The sequence below is a fragment of the Pogoniulus pusillus genome, chromosome 16 (assembly GCF_015220805.1).
Source record: "Pogoniulus pusillus isolate bPogPus1 chromosome 16, bPogPus1.pri, whole genome shotgun sequence".
Lineage (NCBI taxonomy): Eukaryota > Metazoa > Chordata > Aves > Piciformes > Lybiidae > Pogoniulus > Pogoniulus pusillus.
In genome coordinates, this window is record NC_087279.1 from 22972730 (window position 1) to 22993183 (window position 20454).

Consider the following 20454-nt stretch of genomic DNA (forward strand, 5'->3'; position numbering starts at 1 on the left):
ATTTTTTCTTACACAGATATTGCTGCCTCTGACCTACTTAAGGCCCCAATCCTATTTGAGCGCCGGTGTCCTGCTGGTGGCCACAACCGGTTGTCAGGGTGGCAGCTAAGTTGAGTATGCGACTGTTTGCAGTATGGGGGCTGAAATAGGGTGGTGGATAAAGCCCTCAGTGCTTTCCCCAACCTTTTCTGGGGCAGGACCCGGCTCCACCGCAAAACCCTAACGGTGATGTTACAATGCCGTAAAGAAATGGAAGCAGTCAGCAAGCAGAGCAAGGGCAGCACGGGCGCGGGGGGGCAGAGGGAATCGCTGTTCCTGCCACACTGTGCCGCCTAGGATGGGCTGTAATTATTAAGGCCACGCTGGGAAACGAGGCCAGGACAACAGCAAGAGAGGGAAGGCTGCTCTGCTGTCAAGGAACTGCTGGGAAAGCAGGAGGGAGCTGCCGCGGGGGGCAGCGAGCGGGGAGAGCGGGACGCGGTGCCAGCCCCGCTCCCGCGGGAGCGCTGCAGGCGCGGAGGGAGGCACTTGGGGTCCCCCTCAGATTGGTGTTAACTTTCCCTTCCCGGCCCCAAATAAAAGAATCATTCAAACGCCACCCCCCCGAATTGCCACTGATTCAAAAAGTGGCGGACTGCCGGCGAGGGGGCAGACAGCGGCGGCGCCGGGCGCGGGGCGGCTCCGCGGGGCGGTGCGGGGGGCGCGGGGCCCCGCCCGGCTGCTCCGCCCGGCGTGCGCGGGGGCAGCGCCGCGCATCCCCGGCTGGCGGGCGGGCGGCTCCGCTCCGCACCGCTCCGCTCGGCTCCGCGGGGCTGCGGCGCCATGGAGGCGGTGGACCAGGTGCGGGGAGAGATCCGAGAGATGCGGGGACGCGGGGAGGGTTGGCGCGGAGCGGGCGCGGTGCTGACTCTCTCTCTCTGCTCGCAGCTCGCCTCCGCGGGCACTTTCCGCGTGGTGAAGGAGCCGCTGGCCTTCCTCAGGGTGCTCGAGTGGGTGAGTCCCGGGGGTGTCGGGGCAGCACTTCGGCTGTGGTGGGTTGGGATGAGGAGAGGGGGCTGTCCCCAAAGTGCGCGCAGGGCGCTGCGCGCCGCGGAACAGGTGGGAGCCGAGCCGGGACGGCGGCGGGGGCTACGGAGGGGCAGGGGGCACGGGGGCGAGGAGCTGAGCCTCGGGGGACTCTGATCCTGCAGAGAGGTGGCCGCGGGGCGAGCGGGAGGCTTGGTTTGTTGCTGCCTCCCCTTTCCCTCCCACCCCCCCCGCCGTGCTGAATGCGAACGATTATTGGTGTGGGGTTTTGACAAACAAGGGGGGGGACGGGGACAGAACTGCTCATTATACATTTAACTAACTTGTCTCTGGGCCGAGCGGGGAAGCAGGCGGATGATTGGTTTGCGGAGCAATGTCACTGTTTGTTGCTCTGATGCTCATTCGTAGTGAAGTCTGCAGGTCAAATGACATTCATCGCCAGTAGGTCTGCGGGAGGAGAGAGCCTCTCTGAACGGAAAGTTCAGAACATGTCATGGAGGATTAATCACATTCCCCTAACGCCGACTGGCTGGGGAATTATGTAAGCCGCGTATTTTGGGGGGCGCAGAGGCGTGCGGGCGCTTTATCCACACGTTCTTACCCGCCACACGCAGCCCGGCCGCAGGGTGCTGCCCGGCTGGGGGGCTTGGCGTCCTGGGGGCAGCTGCTCGCCCTGGACCTAGTCCCTGCCCGCAGTCAGCAGCTCTGCGCCTTCACTGTGTGCCTCGAAGCATCGGGGGGATGTGGCGGTGCCGTAGGCTTGGAACGAGCTGGCACCACAGCAGCACGATCTGCATGTAGAGAGGGGACAGGGTCCCTTGCGTGCCTCGCTCAGAGTTCCTGCGCACCCACCTGGCACTGCTGTTCTGCCTCAAGGAGACGTCAGGACATCCAGGCATTGAGACCCGGACATCAGTCTGGGGGTGCTTCAACTACTGTGCAGCGCGTACCATGGAGCAGAAGAATGGGGAGCAAAGCTACTTCCACTGCAAATAGCTGCTGGGAATGCGGTCTCTTGACTGTCTGCCTAGCGAAGCTGTGTCTGGTGGTGTTTGGGAAGCAAGGTCCTCCAGGAAAGGCTCTGGGCTGGTGGGCACGGGCTATGCCCTTCGAGGAAACTACTCCCCTATGTGTGTTGGCATCCTCGGGACAGCAAGTGGGAACTCTTTTTCTCTTGGCAGTTTCCTAGGTCTGTAACTTCTTCCAACAGCTGAATATAAAAGCAGCCTTTGTGGTGGTTGGAAGCCCCATCTAGAGCTCTCCTGGCTGCTGTGTCTGCACATGGCCTGCTTGTGTATATATATAACACGCACGTGTGGCTGGATGTAAACAGAGCTGGGCTGGCACAGCTGAGGTGTGTCAGCCCTTGGCAATACGGCAGAGTGGGAGAAGAGTGCAGAGTGTGTTAACATCTGAGATGGTCTCAGGGTTTACTCTTTCCCCCTTTGACATGTATGTGCATGTAAGCACAGGGCAGTGTGTGGTATCTCACAGCAGGGAATACTTCTTAGTTTTTACTACACTTGAAAGGCTTTTTGGAATACCCAAATTCCAGCTCTGGCCACTTCATCTTGTTGCCCTCAATTTCCTTCTCGCCATGCTTCCCTGCTGTTCTCCAGCTCTATCTCTTGTCTCAAGTGTTCATCTCCCCCTCAAACTTCTTCTGTTAGCTTAATTATAATTTTAAACTTAAAGCAAACAAATGCTGCAGCCTGGTTTGTGGCCACTAACACAACCCCTGGCAGCCCTTGGTGCACTTGATCAGAACCAGTCAAGCGCTGCTGTTAGTTGCTGGATTTATAGCTGTTGCCTTTCAGGTGTTAAATGATGTGGGAGGGGGATTGCAAAACGTGCAGGTTGACAGTGAGGTTTATTAAACCTGCTCTTGTTAATGCTGATGAGTTTTTCAGAGCTTTGTAGTGATCACCTGTCAGAGAGTGTGACCAGTGTCCTGTGGGTGATGTGGCAGCTGACTCTTAACCCCCGGGTTTGTGGAGTTTAGGGAAGCAAGTGCAAGTGGTTTCAGTGTCATCTTTTGGCTTATTTGTCATCTAGAAGAGTGGGCTTTGGAGAACTTAGGCTCCTTGTTTGAATGCATGTTTCACAGAAAGCCAAGGTATGGATTTCTAGTGTGAAAATCAAGCAGGTAGGACACAGATGGGCAAAGCCCTTCCTGCAATCTAAGAAGGGGGGAAATGGCATTTCTGCTCCGTTGCTTGTATGCTATAGCCCATGTGCTACTCATGGCACCTCCTAACACCTCCTACTCGAGTCTTAGACTGCGCCTCTACTCCGCTCTGGTGAGACCCCACCTGGAGTACTGCATCCAGTTCTGGAGCCCCCATTACAAGAAGGATGTGGATGTGCTGGAGTGTGTCCAGAGAAGGGCCACTGGGGTGCTCGGAGGGCTGGAGCAGCTCTGCTGTGAGCACAGACTGAAAGAGTTGGGGCTGTGCAGGCTGGAGCAGAGGAGGCTCCCAGGTGGCCTTCTTGTGGCCTTTCAGTATCTCAAGGGGGCTACAAAAAAGCTGGGGAGGGACTTTTTAGGCTCTCAGGGAGTGACAGGACTGGGGGGAATGCAGCAAAGCTGGAGATGGGTAGGTTCAGCCTGGACGTGAGTTGTTGAGCAGGAGAGTGGTGAGAGGCTGGACTGGGTTGCCCAGGGAGGTGGTTGAGGCCCCATGGCTGGAGGTGTTTCAGGCCAGGCTGGCTGAGGCTGTGGGCAGCCTGCTCTAGGGTAGGGTGTCCCTGGGCATGGCAGGGAGGTTGGAACTGGCTGCTCCTTGTGGTCCCTTCCAACCCTGACTGACTCTATCATTCTATGATCTGCAAAGATCCAAAGTTCATAGCCCAGCTGGTGACCCAGCAGCTCTGGGGTGCTGGGTGGCTCTTATGCTCAGGGGGGAGGCTTTGTGGTGTTTCAGCAGAGATGGCAGAGGTATGTGGGTTGCTTAGAAAGGCTAGTAGGGTGGAGATGGTATAAACTGGAAATACCCTCAGCTGCTCCAGGCAGTGCAGCCTTGAAGTGGCACTCTGGTCTTTTGGGTGGTTTGAGCAGGGCTAGGCTCGTGGGTCAGCAAGTCTTCCTTAGTAAACTTCGTGTACTTTGGTGCTGCAGAAATTCCTCTGTCAAGGACTGGCAATATTTGCAAGTCTGCAGACCACTCTGAGGTGCTTGTCGGTTTCTCACAGATGTGAAACTGTAACTGTTGCGAAATTGAAGTTCAAGTTTCACTGTGCCTGAAATCTGACATAGATGTGAACCTTTGTCTTGAGGACCAGGGGCTTCCTCTGACCTTCTTCAATCTTCTGCTTTAACTGTCACCTAACATGCAGAGAGAAGATGCTAAGACAAAACTGGTTCTTCTGAATGTTCACAGCAATGTCATATCTACTTCATAATCTTACTTTCAGCCAGGAAATTGCATTTAGAAGCCATTAAGAGACAACATTGGCTCAGACCCAGCAAAGGTTAAAAGAAAGCAAAAAAACCCAACCCCAAACCAAGAGAACCAAAGGTGACCTGTAGCAGTTAAGCAAGAGCTGTGCATGTTTTGAACTCTACCTTGATAATAAATTGTGTACTTAGGGGGTGTGGATCACAAACCTGGGCTTGGAAAACGACATGCAGCTGTACAAGATAGGCCCTGGGTGTTTCCAGCTTTGAGTCAGCTTTTGCTTCGTGGCATGTGATGGGGGCAGGGAAAAGCTGTTTAAAAGCTGTGTTTGTTCCTGCTCCTCTTTATTGCCTCGGCTGTAACTCCACAGATCTTTGCATGAGAAGTGGGTGTCCTTCTGAAGCTTATTTCTCATGATAATCTGCTGTGGCACTACAACCAGTTGCAGTGTCACAAACACTGTTACAACTTCACTTGAGACATGCCTCTTCCGTATGGGCACCTAACAGGAAAGAATAGGGAAAGATGAAAGACAAAATATGTTCATTCATCTCCCTGGATTAATTTCACCCCTGTGGATCTATGGATGTCTTTTTCTGGGGTCTGCAGGGTGGGAGCAAGGCAAGCAGTGGTGTTCAGTCTGCTTTGCAGTCCTTGTCCCTCTGGAGGCCTACAAAAGCAATCAAGTGAAAAGCAGGACTCTGCCCCTCTAGTGTGATGTGTATATGAACCTCCTCATAGAATCAGTCAGGGTTGGAAGGGACCACAAGGAGCAGCCAGTTCCAACCTCCCTGCCATGCCCAGGGACACCCTACCCTAGAGCAGGCTGCCCACAGCCTCAGCCAGCCTGGCCTCATACACCTCCAGGGATGGGGCCTCAACCACCTCCCTGGGCAACCCATTCCAGCCTCTCACCACTCTCCTGCTCAACAACTTCTCCTCACCTCCAGTTTGACTCTCCCCGCCTCCAGCTTTGCTCCATTCCCCCCAGTTCTGTCACTCCCTGAGAGCCTAAAAAGTCCCTCCCCAGCTTTTTTGTGGGTTCCCCTCAGATCCTGGCAGGCCACAAGAAGGCCACCTGGGAGCCTCCTCTTCTGCAGCCTGCACAGCCCCAACTCTTTCAGTTACCTCTTAAAGGTTTGAAACTGCTTCTGCTGCATCCTTGCAGTGATTTGTCTCAAACAACTTACCTACTGCAGACCCAAAGCAACCTGACGTGGGTCTAGTTTCAGTGTAAAGTAACAGGAGGCACAGTGCTGTCCATAACATCTTTCCATGCAATCCGTGATAAACAGCAGAGATGCAGAGACTCCACTGGTTTGAAGTTGAGAGGTGCTACGATTGTCTTGTTGATTATCTGTAGGCTAAAATATGCTGTAAGATATCACACACCATGGTGGCTGCACCACCAGCTGGCAGCCATGTCTAGGCTGCTGTGGGCACAGCAGCCTGGTATTTGGGGCACAAAGGCCACACAAGTAGCTCTGTCTAAGCTGCTTCCAGTATTGGGGTAGATCCTGAAGGGAGGCTGTAGCCAGGTGGGGTTGGGCTCTTCTGCCAGGCAAGCAGCAACAGAAGAAAGGGACACAGTCTCAAGTTGTGCCAGAGGAGGTCTAGGCTGGATGTTAGGAGGAAGTTGTTGGCAGAGAGAGTGATTGGCATTGGAATGGGCTGCCCAGGGAGGTGGTGGAGTCGTCGCCCCTGGAGGTGTTGAAGCCAAGCCTGGCTGGGGCACTTAGTGCCATGGTCTGGTTGACTGGCTAGAGCTGGGTGCTAGGTTGGCCTGGATGATCTTGGAGGTCTCTTCCAACCTGGTTGATTCTATGATTCATTTATACTTCAGGAACAATCTTCAAGGTGCTTTTCTTGATAGGACAATATAGAAGTGGGCATTAAGATGTCCAGCAAACCTGAATGTGTCTGAGGAGTTGTTTTAATTACTGCCTTTGTGCAGAAAGAAAAATACACTCCGGGCTGTGCATGAGTGCAGGTCATCACTGCACGTGAGCATCTCCCTACATGTGCCAAAGGCTTCAGGAGCAATGCAGGGCATTTGGGCAACACATGGAGACTGGACAAAGGATTTGCAAGGTGGTTTGAAAGGTTCTTTGTGCATGTGGTCCAAGCTAAGCTTGTGTTTCTTTCATGTCTTCATGGTGTGATGATTTGACTGGTGAGGCAGGAAAAAGCCTGGGCTGTCGTCAGCATGGCAAGAGGCAAACTTTGTCTTGATTGTATAGATTCTGAAAGGGTTAGCAGTCCTTGTCTTGCAAGCAGATGTGTCTCTGGAAGGCAAAGGGATTCTGAATCTTGAAAGATTTGTCTTTTGTCCTGTGCTGATTGCTCATCTGCCCATGGAGCAATTTTGTTGGATGATATTTGCATGCATATGAATGGACATAAGTAGCTGCATGCTTGCAAGTGTGCCCTAGAAAAGACTAGACCTCTTGGGGTGCTGAAAGTAAATGAAGAAAGAATGGAGAAGGTGTGGGGCACATGTGGTTAGTAGTTTGCTCTGCATAGTGTATTTTCCAGTTGCTTGAGAGTCATCATTGCACTTGTTTCTGTTTATTATTTGGGTTTTTGGGCTGCCCTCTGCTCTAGCAAGGTCAGAGACTTGAGGTGATGGTTGGAGCTTAGTGCTCCTCATGGGTGCAAGGCTGGGAAAGTTGAGGGTTTGATTTTTGTTGTCCTATTGAAAAAGTTTATCATAGAATCAGTCAGGGTTGGAAGGGACAGTTCCAACCTCCCTGCCATGCCCAGGGACACCCTACCCTAGAGCAGGCTGCCCACAGCCTCAGCCAGCCTGGCCTTAAACACCTCCAGGAATGGGGCCTCAACCACCTCCCTGGGCAGCCCAGTCCAGCCTCTCACCCCTCTCATGGTGAACAACTTCCTCCTCACATCCACTCTGAATCTCCCCACCTCCAGCTTTGCTCCATTCCCCCCACTTCTGTCACTCCCTGAGAGCCTAAAAAGTCCCTCCCCAGCTTTTTTGTAGGCCCCTTCAGATCCTGGAAGGCCACAAGAAGGTCACCTGGGAGCCTCCTCTTGTCCAGCCTGCACAGCCCCAACTCTTTCAGTCTGTGCTCATAGCAGAGCTGCTTTATTATGTATTATTTCTGCTTGGTGATGTAGCTTATGCAATGCCAGAATTAGATGCTGCATTTAATGCTGGATCCATCCATCTTGATACATGAGATAGACAAATACATCTACAAACATATGTATTTCCAATTCTTGTGATGCCTGCCTTGGCATGCAGGTACTGAACTCTTCTTGAAAACTTACTCCCAGTTACTACCTCAAAGGTGTTCTCTGTGTAGAGCCAGGTCAATAAAACATATGGCAGTTAATGAAAGAGAAGAATTAAATCAATTTCTATGGCATTTGAATATTAGAAAGGCAATTCCCATGTAACTAACCCTTCTCTGTAAGCTGTCATTAATTGGATGATTTCTTACAGGCAGCTTAGCATAATGCATGCAGTGCAGCTCTGGACAGGCACAAATTGCCACAGTGAAACAACAGATCACAGCCAAGCCCTGTGAGCAGAGCTGAGCAGTCTTTGCCATTGGACCTAGAGCTACTGAACACTTTGGGGTGTTGGTAATCTGCAGGTAGGGAGCTCTGGTGGACAGGTTACTTGTGTGAGGAAGAACTGGGGGGCAGAGCTGCACAGAAACCTCTCATCCAGTCTCACTGGCAACTGAGGAAATGAAGAGTTGGACAAGAATCACAAGAGGAACAGAATTAACCCCCAGGCTCTGAGGTTCTCAGAAGAAGAGAGACTGGGTGGTAGCTGTCCTGGGCCTGGATGCCTCCCATATGAGCTGGATGTGAAACAGCAAACCTGTCTATCACCAGGCTTGTGGAGCTTGGGAGTCCTTTGCAGGGTTGCAGTTGCCAGTGTTCATAACAACTACCTGAAGGGAGGCTGTAGCCAGGTGGGGTTGGGCTCTTCTCCCAGGCAACTGCAACAGAAGAAGGGGACACAGCCTCAAGATGTGCCAGGGGAGGTCTAGGCTGGATGTTAGGAGGAAGTTCTTGTCAGAGAGAATGATTGGCATTGGAATGGGCTGCCCAGGGAGGTGGTGGAGTCGCCGTGCCTGGAGGTGTTGAAGCCAAGCCTGGCTGAGGCACTTAGTGCCATGGTCTGTTTGCTTGGCCAGGGCTGGGTGCTAGGTTGGCCTGGAGGTCTCTTCCAACCTGGTTGATTCTATAACTTCACTGTTAGACTTCAGGCTCTGATGAGTGTAGTAGGAAAGATCTGAAGAGCTTTTGTAGCCTTGCTGAAGACAGATGTGCAAGCCACATGTCACTATCAGTGGGACTGGCAGGAGAGGCAGCAGAAGCAGGAACAGTGCCCATGTGGTGTTTTACCTTGTGGCCTCCAAGGCTTAACTTCTGGGAGTCTTGTGATTCTGAAACCTTTGGCTTTGATAAGCTCTGTGCTTTTAGATTGAGGCCTCAGAAGCAGGATGGAGGCCCTAGAGACTGAAAACCAGAACACAAGTGAAAGAGCAGGACCACGCCTGTCCTGTGATCCCGTGGTGTTCCACATGCTATTCACGTGTGGCTTCAACTGTGTGCACATCCTGTTGGGATCTGAGAGCTTTGCTGATCTTGTCCCATCAAAAAGTAGCTGTTAAAAATGACATCAGTGCTGGCACAGGGAAGGAGAAAAGGTCAGCAGTGCCTGAGCATGTTGCAAATCGATGTCCCCTGAGAAGTCCCTCCCATTTTACGCTTAGCTTCACCTTGTAGTCCGTGGAAGAGTTAATTTTGAGAGGTCACCTGGGAGTTCATTTAAATCCTTGTGGTTCTTAGGCTCGAGTGGGACCTGGTACCAAGGAGTTATGTGGGATTATCACACATGGTTGAGATCCAGGGCTCCAGAGTGAAGGGGCTTTTGGAGTTAAGTACTTCTGCGGAGATCTCTAGGGGAAAGTGGTAAAATCCCCTCCTGGGAAGCCAGCTCCTTGATGGCAGAATCTGCTGGCATTATCCAAAGGTGGCTGTTCAAAGCATTAGGAATAGAAGATGAGGAGAGAGAGGCTCATTAATGCTAAATTTGATTATATATGCAAACCAGGTTTCTATGCAAAGAAGAACAAAAATGATCTGACTTTCAAACTAGTGAGAAGATGCATGGAGATGGAGGCTTCTGCCATTAGACATACACAGTTAGAGTCTCCTTGACAATTTGTATGAGGGAGTTGTTTCAGTCATCACTCCTGTAAATCAGCATCTGCATAATTGGAGCCCCGGGTGAAAGCCCTGAGTGTTGACATCTCTGGACTCAAATGTTGCAGTCAGGGGAGGACAGCCTTGGAGGTGCTTGTCATAAAAAACTCTTTCATCATTTGGATCCTGTGGTCTCCCATTTAACCTGGATTCGTGGCACTGCGTCTGACCCTGAGGGGCAGGAAACCTCCTGGTCACTGCTTGAAGTCTACATGCTGCTCTGAGAGACAGGACCTTCTCCTGACTCAGGGGAATCATAGAATCAACCAGGTTGGAAGAGACCTCCAAGATCATCCAGTCCAACCTAGCACCCAGCCCTGTCACCCAGCACCCAGTCAACCAGACCATGGCACTAAGTGCCTCATTCAGGCTTTGCTTCAACACCTCCAGGGACGGTGACTCCACCACCTCCCTGGGCAGCCCATTCCAATGCCAATCACTCTCTCTGACAACAACTTCCTCCTAACATCCAGCCTAGACATCCCCCAGCACTACTTGAGACTGTGTCCCCTTGTTCTGTTGGTGGTTGCCTGGCAGAAGAGCCCAACCCCACCTGGCTACAGCCTCCCTTCAGGTAGTTGTAGACAGCAATGAGGTCACCCCTGAGCCTCCTCTTCTCTGGGCTCCCTCAGCCTCTCCTCATAGGGTTTGTATTCCAGGCCCCTCACCAGCTTCATCGCCCTTCTCTGGACACCTTCCAGCACCTCAACATCTCTCCTGAATTCAGGGGCCCACAACTGGACACAGCACTCAAGGTGTGGGCAGAAAACAGGTAACACTGGCATCTGGTGACAGGATGAAGTGCCACACCTCTGTAAGCACAGCACTCTCCTTGACACCCAGTATGAGTGGTGAAGGGGTGTTATGGCCCTGGGAAGCACTGTGGAAAGAGCCCTTGGCCAGCTGGCTGGCTGGCCAAAGAGGCTCTTAATGGCTTGTGGAGGGGGTCTGCAAAGTGTTGCAAAGAACATCATGGAAAGGCACATGGAGCGTGGAGGTGCCGCTTCCAAGGTGTTTGTTCCAAGTGGCATATGTGCTGCGAAGTGTGACATAGTTGCTAAGGTGACAGCTGGCTTGGGTTTTGGCAAAGGCAAGGGAATACTGAATACAGACAAACTGTGAGCTTTCCCTTTGTTTAATTTGCACACTTTTGTCTGCTGGCTGCTGTAGAGACTCCTTGGGTTCAGCTTTGGAAGCGGAGTTGTTCCCTTCGGAATGCTTGCCTCAGAGGAGCTGATGTTGCTTCCCCATTCTGAAGGAAACTGTTAAATTGCATAAAATGATGGGGAGGGTAAATAATTGTATTTACAGCTTATGGCATTGAAAGGGTTTGGTGGTGGCAGTCAGATAAGGAAATGTTCTCTAAGCACCTTTTATATAAACAAATACTATTAGGTGTTGCTTCAGCAGCAGCCTGTGGGTGTGGGCAAATCCCTAAGTACAGAGCCTGGAAGGTGTTTGTGTGTGTGTAGTATTTATGTGCATTTGCAGAGTGCCCAAATCTAAGCTGAAATGCATGGTGAGGTGAGAACTCCTGAGGCACAGAAGTTGGTTGTAGTAAGAGAGAATTACGTCTAGGCAAGGGGGGGTCTGTCGTCAGTGCAGGGTTCTGCACTTTGGCCATAACTACACCAAGCAGCACTGCTGGCTGGGGACTGAGTGGCTGAGAGCAGCCAGGCAGAGAGGGACCTAAGGGTGCTGGTAGAGAGTAGCTGAAGCTGAGGCAGCAGTGCCTAGGTGGGCAGCAGAGCCAATGGCATCCTGGGCTGGCTCAGGAGCAGTGTGGCCAGCAGGACAAGGGAGGTTCTTCTTCCCCTGTGCTCAGCACTGCTCAGGCCACACCTTGAGTGCTGTGTCCAGTTCTGGGCTCCTCCATTCAAGAGAGATGTTGAGGTGCTGGAAGGTGCCCAGAGAAGGGCAGCAAGGCTGGGGAGGGGCCTGGAGCAGAGCCCTGTGAAGAGAGGCTGAGGGAGCTGGGGGTGTGCAGCCTGCAGCAGAGGAGGCTCAGGGCAGAGCTCATTGCTGTCTGCAGCTCCCTGAAGGGAGGCTGTAGCCACGTGGGGTTGATCTCTTCTCCCAGGCAGTCAGCACCAGAAGAAGGGGACACAGTGTGAAGTTGTGCCAGGGGAGGTCTAGGCTGGATGTGAGGAGGAAGTTGTTGTCAGAGAGAGTGATTGGCATTGGAATGGGCTGCCCAGGGAGGTGGTGGAGTCACTGTGCCGGGAGGTGTTGAAACCAAGCCTGGCTGGGGCACTTAGTGCCATGGTCTGGTTGATTGGCCAGGGCTGGGTGCTAGGTTGGCCTGGATGATCTTGGAGGTCTCTTCCAACCTGGTGGATTCTACGATCAGTCAGCTTGGCTGCTGCCATGGATTAGTATTTTTGTAGTGCTTGCTGGAGGAGAAGCTTTGGGAGAGGATTAGGCTGATGTGGTCCCTCAGGAGAGGTTTTTTCCAGCAGAGCAGCTGTCTGTGGCATGAAGCCATGTCATGGCCCTCCCTGTGGAGAGGAAGCCAACCTAAGGCAGTGGGCTGTGTGCACCATCCAGGCAAAGAGGCCCGGGTAGGCTGAAGTAATGAGCTCATTGCCCTTTATTGTTTATCTTTCCTTCCTTTGTGATGTTCTGAAGGATAAACAAATGTGTTTCTTTGAACAGTCTGTTCTGTCTGTGCCTTTTCCAAAGTGCCTTAGCATCTGGGGAAAAGGCTGTGTCAGAATTAGAGCCTGTGGGAGCTGCAGAGCTAACGCTGTGGGGAGCAGAAATTGCTGCAGCCTGGAGCTTGAAATAAAGGTCAGGGGGAGCTCTGTGGGCTTCTGTTGCCAAAGAAGTGCTGGTGCAGATGTCCCAGCCCCAGTCTGGCAGTGCCATGGCAAACCAGCACTTAGTGAGGGTATTTTCAGAGTGCTCAGGGATCATGATGCTTTTCCTGGGGAATTATTGGATGGTTTAGGTTGGAAGGGACCTCAAAGCTCAGCCAGTTCCAACCCCCTGACATAGGTAGTGACACCTCCCACTAGAAGAGGTCACTCAAGGCATCGTCCTACTTGGCCTTGAGCACCACCAGGGAGGTTGTGGAGCACAGAAGCACCCAGTGTGATCTTTGATCACACTGGGTGCTTCTGTGCTCCACAACCTCCCTGGACAACCTGTGGCAGTGTCTCACCACCCTCACTGCAAACAAGTTCTTCCTAATATCTAGTTTAAATCTCCTCTCTGCCAGTTCAAACCCATTACTCCTTGTCCTGTCATTACAAGACCTTGTCAATAGTCCCTCCCCAGCCTTCCTCTAGCCCCCTTCAGATACTGGAAATTCACTCCAAGGTCTCCTCAAAGCCTTCTCTTCTCCAGGCTGCAGAGCCTCAGCTCTTGTAGCCTGTCCTCATAGCAGAGCTGCTGCAGCCCTCTGAGCATGGTCGTGGCCCTCCTCTGGACTGACTCCAACAGTTCCATGTCCTTCTTGTATTGGTGTTCCAGAACTACACACAGTAGTCCAAGTGGGGATGTCTTTGCTAGGAAGACTCCAACAAGCATCCCAGGCACTGAGACGTGCAAGCAGGAGGTAGTGTCTTGTTTCTCTGTGCTAAGGAAGAAGGAGCAGAACTGTGGAGCAGGAGGATTTCATTGAAGTGTTAGACATTTTGAGATGAGAGGTGTATGGTCCCAGACCCAGTGTCAGAAATAAATCTGACTTGGCTGCCTTGCAAAACTACTGACCTCTCAACTTCTTCTTTATTCCATGAGAAGTACTAGAGCTTGCTTCCTGACCAAATATTCACTAGAAGTGCTCAAGAACTTGAAGTATTGAGGATGAAATTCCTCCCAGAAGATCCCAGAAAGAAATGGTGCCTAACCTTGGCAAGATCATTGATACATAGGAAGTAGTTTATAGTTACAGCTCATATGTCTCTTGGGATTTCAGACAGAAGTTTTGTTATTGCCTGTCCTGGTTTTCACTTTGCCAGATGTTAATGCTCTGCCCTCCTGTGTTATTTCTCAGGTGATACAAATCCCAAATACCTTTGGCTGGAAGTGCTAAGCCTAAGCTCAAATCCTTTGGCACTTGCATTTTGTGTGCTTGTATTGGGGCCCATGTTTGATACAGCATTTGCTGATCTTCCTAATGTTAGGCAAAAAGCCTCTGTGACACCTCAAATAATACCACAACAGTAGCAAAGTGCCAGGCTTCCCAAAACCAAGGAGACTACACAAGGAGCAAAGTGCCAGGCTTCTCAAAACCAAGGGGACTACACAAGGAGCAAAGTGCCAGGCTTCCCAAAACCAAGGAGACTACACAAGGAGCAAAGTGCCAGGCTTCCCAAAACCAAGGAGACTACACAAGGAGCAAAGTGCCAGGCTTCCCAAAACCAAGGGGACTACACAAGGAGCAAAGTGCCAGGCTTCCCAAAACAAACTTGAGCCTTGCTTCAGCTGTTTTCAGCATAATCTTCACTCTGGCTGTGTGCTGAGAGCAAGGCGAGCTCCCCATCTGAGTGCAAGTTAAGACCATGTAGCTGCTTACCCCAGCTGCAAATCATGCAGGGACTGTTCTGCACACACACACACACACACACAAGTATTGCTCTGCATCTGTGTTTCACCCTGTTAAAAACAGCTTTTATATGGAGAGAGTGGTGGCTGAACATGGCAGGATCACACAGCTAGATCCATAAGGGGGAATGATGCCCATAGGGGTATACTGTGCCCAGTCCAGTAGGGTGAAGATTGGCACTGGAATGAGGCTGAATACATATATTGCAGTAATTGTCCTTTGGAGCTGAGCAGCTTCTCCCAAGTGCTTTTTTAGAGCCAGAGCAAGTGTGGGATTCCCCCCTGCCAAATCCAGCGGCCGCTAAAGCTGGCAGAGCTCTTCTGATTGCCATCTCCAAGGGCAGTGTGCTGGAGTGGAATTAGGCCCTGGTTTGGAAGAACATGCCTGCCAAAAAATTAAACAATGGATGCCTTCCTGTTTAATTTGAACATTTTAATTAAATTCTTTGCTGCTATGTGCCTTTGATCTCAGCAAGCTGATATACAGAGTGTCTGCTGTTGTGTCTTGGCAGCGTTCTGCTCCAGTCCTGCACGCGGACGCCAGGATGCATCTGAGGAGGGATGAAAGTGCAAAAGCTGCACACTGCCAAGTGCTGAGCGCCTCCCAAACTGACTTTTCCAACTGGTGACCAAAGGTGTGTGGACAGCACTGCTCAGGCCACACCTTGAGTGCTGTGTCCAGTTCTGGGCTCCTCCACTCAAGAGAGATGTTGAGGTGCTGGAAGGTGCCCAGAGAAGGGCAGCAAGGCTGGGGAGGGTCCTGGAGCACAGCCCTGTGAGGAGAGGCTGAAGGAGCTGGGGGTGTGCAGCCTGCAGAAGAGGAGGCTCAGGGCAGAGCTCATTGCTGTCTGCAGCTCCCTGCAGGGAGGCTGTAGCCAGATGGGGTTGGTCTCTTCTGCCAGGGAAGCAGCAACAGAACAAGGGGACACAGTCTCAAACTGTGTCAGGGGAGGTCTAGGCTGGTCCCTTCCCACCCCTAATATCCTGTGAAGAGTAGATCCTGTGGTTCTGTGAAGGTTTAGGTTAGATGTTAGAAACAAGTTCTTTACTATGAGAGTGGTGGAGAACTGGAACAGGTTGCTCAGGAAGGTAGTTGAAACCTCATTCCTGGAGATAATCAAAGTGAGGCTCGACAGGGCTCTGGGCAGCTTGATCTAGTGAAGGATGTGCCTGCTTACTGAAGAGGGGGTTGGATTAGATGACCTTTGGAGATCCCTTCCAATCCAGACTATTCTATGGTTTGAGAGCTTTTTGGGGCTGCACAGGGAGGTGGTGGAGTCACCATCCCTGGAGGTGCTCAAGCAAAGCCTGGATGAGGCACTTAGTGCCATGGTCTGGTTGACTGAATAGGGCTGGGTGCTAGTTTGGACTGGCTGAGCTTGGAGGTCTCTTCCAAACTGGTCGATTCCATGATTCCCTGGGGGGATTATTTCAATGGCTGATTGCTCTTGTGAAACATTTTTCCCTTAGTGTCTGGCTGAGATCTCTCTAGAAGTAAGAAGCTGTACCCATCACCTGTCATCTTTTCCAAGGAAAAAGAGCTCTCTGCCTTCTTTGTAGGAAAATGAGCTCCTTGCCTGTGGTCCTCTGTGGCCTGATGGCACTCTCCACTTTACAGACCAAAGGTTGTCACTGCCTTTAACATTCTGGACCGTGACAAGGTGCCTTCAAGGCTCAACCAGGGAGGTGGTGGAGGCACCGTCCCTGGGGGTCTTCAAGAAAAGACTGGATGAGGCACTTAGTGCCATGGTCTAGTTGATTGGATAGGGCTGGGTGCTAGGTTGGACTGGATGATCTTGGAGGTCTCTTCCAACCTGGTTGATTCTATGATTCTATGATTCTCATATCATGGCCAAGAAAGGGACTTTGTTCCTATTAACCAACTCAATTCTCTCAGCAGACCTGTTGTATGCCTGGCCCTTTCTGGGTCAGACAGGAGCCTTTCAGAGTTCACAGAGGCTCACAGTCCACATAGCAGAGAGTTGCCAGGCTGTGTTGGGGAGCTCCCCTGTTTCGCTGGGCTGGCTCTGTAGGCGCTGTGCGCTCCCACTGCCACCGTTGCAGCCTACTGCTCGTGGCAGGCAGCTCTGCAGAGAGGACACCAGTTCCAGCACAGAATCTCTGCCTGTCCAGATTGCGAGGCCCTGGCAGGCAGCAGGAGCTGGCTTCGTGGCAGGCTGACATATGCAGGGGATACCGGCTGTGCCGTGCGGCACAAAGCCTCCTGCTGCCTCTGACCGGCTTACTGCATGGCCTGGGGAGGGGTGATGCTGTGACAGTGAGCTCCTTGCCTGTGGTCCTCTGAGGCCTGATGGCACTCTCCACTTTAGGCACCAAAGGTTGTCACTGCCTTTTATTTTTTCATCCCTTTATCAGGATTTTTGTAGCGGAACAGCGGCAACAGGAGACCATGACAGGGCTTAGGTCTCCTGGCACAATGCATCCAGCACAGCTTGTGATGATAAGCAATTAAATAAAGCTCTTTCTGCCATCATATAGGTCACCATGGCAGCACTCAGGTAGCTTTTAGATTAATAGTCCATTCAGAAGAGGGCTACAGAAATGAGCAGAGGGATGGCACCTCTCTGTTATGAGGACAGGCTGAGAGCTTTGGGATTGTTCAGCCTGGAGTAGAGGGAGACCTTGGCACAGCTTTTTGGAACTTAAAAGGGATCTATAAGAAAGATGGGGACAGTATTTTTAGCAGGACAAGGGATGTTGGTTTAAACTAGAAGGGAGGAGATTTAGAATCATAGAATCAACCAGTTTGAAAGAGACCTCCAAGATCATCCAGTCCAACCTAGCACCCAGCCCTATCCAGTCAACCAGACCATGGCACTGAATGCCTCAGCCAGGCTTTTCTTGAAGATCTCCAAGTACGGTGCCTCCACCACCTCCCTGGGCAGCCCATTCCAATGCAAATCACTCTCTCTGTGAAGAACTTCCTCCTAACATCCAGCCTATACCCACCCCGGCACAACTTGAGACTCTGTCCTCTTGTTCTATTGCTGGTTGCCTGGGAGAAGAGGCCAACCCCACCTGGCTACAAGGAAGATATTTCTCACAAGGAGCGGGGTGAGGCCCTGACTCAGGTTGCTTAGGGAAGTGGTAGATGGCCCATCCCTGGAAAGGTTGAAGGCCAACGTGGGCAGGGCACTGAGCAGCCTGCTCTAGGTGAATATATCCTTGTTCACTGCAGGAGAGTTGGACTAGGTGACCTTTAAAGGTCCCTTCCAACCTGAAATGTTCTATGTGCTCGTTTATGCTTGCCGCCCATGGATGCAGTGTTGGTTGTTGATGCAGCTGAAGAGGATCTGACAGAGCTAATAAATGTGTTTTGCACAGCTCAGTCCCCCAAAAGTAGTGACTCAGCAATGATCAAACATCTCTCATGGGACAAACAGTTCCCAGCAATTCCCAACTGGCAGTAAAACCTCTGGGCTGCTTGGAGGCAGGCCTCGAGTACCCCACATCTGTATTACTTCTGCACAGAGAGATTGCTAAGCATGTCCTGGGTGTTAGGACAAGAGTACTCTTGCTTGGTTTAAAAGGAGGTCTTTTTTCTTCCCCTGGGGATTTTTACACTCCATCCCATGATGCCTTTTGGGATGCATTCAGCTTTCTCTTCTGAATAGGGCTCCAGATGATGGAAATAAATTATCATAAATTAGAATAGATTGCACTCTTCAGCATCTCTACATCTGTCATTATGTTTCTTTAACAGTTCAGTTTAACATTTATACACACTCTGACAGCAGCTACTGGTGTGTATGCTATAAATATTGGCTTGGAGAAGACATTAATGGAGTTTAGGTAAACGTTTGGTGCCGCTGAGATTCTCTTCCATATGGTGGTACGCAGGGAGATGGGATCCAACGTGCCACATATAGCACTCATGTGTTCCCTGTAGACTGGCCTCCTGGCATTTCAGCAGCTTACTGCCTCACCAAAGCAGCACAGGTGCCGGCAAAAAGGAGAGTGAGCTTCTCACAGTCTGCTTTTCACCACCTGCATTGTTCACCACGCTTGAAGCCAATCTGTAGAGAACACAGATGGGAAGGGCTCGGAGAGGAGGGGGGAAAGGGATGTCTTGGAGAAGCAGTGGTCAGGAGTTAGGCATCAGGCTGTGGGAGTGCTCTGCTTTGGACATGTCAAGAGAACCCATGGGATTTTCTGGCCGAGGTCTTGTTTTGTTAGATGGTAGCTGAGTGACAGGGCAAAAGCTTTGTGTGTTGCTTGGTCATGGTTGCTAAACCTGCAGTTTGTCACTCGACTCCTGGTGGAACTCTGACCGTAGCCACACGTGAGAAATCACAGAATGTCAGGGGCAGGAAGGGACCTTGTTACAAATTATGCAAAAGAAATAATCAATATTAACTTTGAGATCCAGGCAAAGATTGTTAAAAGCTATGAAAATTGTTACTGTGTGCAGTTCTGGAGCCCCCAGCACAAGAAGGACATGGAACTCTCAGAGCGAGTCCAGAGGAGGGCCATGAAGATGCTCAGAGGGCTGCAGCAGCTCTGCTATGAGGACAGGCTGCAAGAGTTCTCTTCAGCCTGGAGAAGAGACTTTGGAGTGGCCTTCCAGTATCTGAAGGGGAACTACAGGAAGGCTGGAGAGGGACTATTGACAAGGTCTTGTAATGACAGGATGAGGAGGAATGGGTTCAAATTGGCAGAGAGGAGATTCAAACTGGATGTTAGGAAAGGGTTCTTTGCAGTGAGGGTGGTGAGACACTGGCACAGGTTGCCCAGGGAGGTTGTGGAGCACAGAAGCACCCAATGTGGTCAAAGATCTTTGCAGTGAGGGTAGTGAGACACTGGCACAGGTTGCCCAGGGAGGTGTTCAAGGCCAAGTTGGATGAGCCCTTGAGCAACATGCTCTAGTGGGAGGTGTCCCTGCCTGTGGCAGGGGGTTGGAACTGGCTGAGCTTTGAGCTTCCCCTTCCAACCTAATCCATTCTATGATTCTATGAAATCTCACCAGAAGACTTATTTACAAGTGTTGGCAATGCAGGGTTTGGATATTTATACACACAAGGATCAGGCAATCTACACCACTTAGGAAACAACTAGCAAACACAAACATTAAGCTTAAAACTGGGAAGAGGTTCTTAGTTTCTGCTTGCCCCCTAGGGTACTCGATAGGCTCCTTTGTCCACTTGGGCAGAAGGCCCAACAGGATCTAGCAACAGAATTTCTTACAAAGAGGCTTTGAGTATTTACTCACAAAATAGCATCAGACAGTCCCCAAAACACTTGAAGGGAGTTCTGTCGGCGTCTTGAAAGTCATTGCAGGCAAAGCAGAGCATAAAGTGGCAGGGCAGAGCAGGCAAAAGTAGAAGTGAAGCAGCCATGTGGCAAAAGCTTATTTATTGATTGCCTGAATATGATGTCCCCTTTGGCCACGGAGATTCACCAATCAGAATGGCACTTTGCCAAACCTGACCATGTTGGGTGAAGCCAGGAGCTTGCTTTCCCTTATTTGGGGCAAGTCATGTCTTCTCCATGCACTCTGCTTCCCTCGCCCCAGCAGAGGGAAGGGGATGATGGGATCATGCCTGGGCAAGCCAGGACATGTATCTTCCACCCACAAGAGACCTCCAAAGCTCATCCAGTCCAATGCCCTGCAGAGCAGGATCACCTGTGCCAGAACACACAGGAATATATCCAGGCAGGGTTTGATATCTCCAGAGAGGGAGACTCCACAACTGCCCTGGGCAGCCTGTGCCAGTCTTCTGTCACCCTCACAGGGAAAAATTCCTCCTCATGTTTCTGTGGAACTTCCTGTGCCTCAGCTTCCACCCACTGCCCCTTGTCCTGGCATTGGGCATCACCCAGCAGAGCCTGGCTCCAGTCTCTGGCCACTCACCCTTTACCTCTTTATAAACATGAATGAGGTATCCTCTCAGACTCCTTTTCTCCAAGCAGCACAGCCCCAGCTCCCTCAGGCTCTCCTCCTAAGAGAGATGTTCCATTCTTTTCAGCATCATTGTGGCTCTGTGCTCGACTCTCTCAAGCAGTTGTGTGTCCCTCTTGAACTGGGGGGCCAGACCTGGAAACAATATCCAGATGTGACTAAGCATAAGGGTTTGAGGAGTCTGTCTTGTATCCCACTGATTACAGATGAGCAAGTAGCCAAGCCCATCACATCAACAAGCAGGAAGAAATACATCCTGGTCCTTCAGAGGTTCCTCCTGTCGGTCAACAGAATTTCATAGAGTCACAAAATCAG

The 20454-nt window shown here is 51.4% G+C and overlaps 1 protein-coding gene across 1 annotated transcript in view; it reads left to right on the forward strand.

The window, feature by feature from the left end:
* Positions 1-736: 736 nt before the first annotated feature.
* Positions 737-20454, forward strand: part of SYNPR (synaptoporin) — a 197628-nt gene continuing 177910 nt past the window's right edge. The window contains exons 1-2 of the mRNA XM_064156996.1: positions 737-840; positions 928-993. Coding sequence (XP_064013066.1) covers positions 823-840; positions 928-993 — 84 coding nt within the window. The 5' untranslated portion in view covers positions 737-822. The remainder of the gene's footprint in view (positions 841-927; positions 994-20454) is intronic.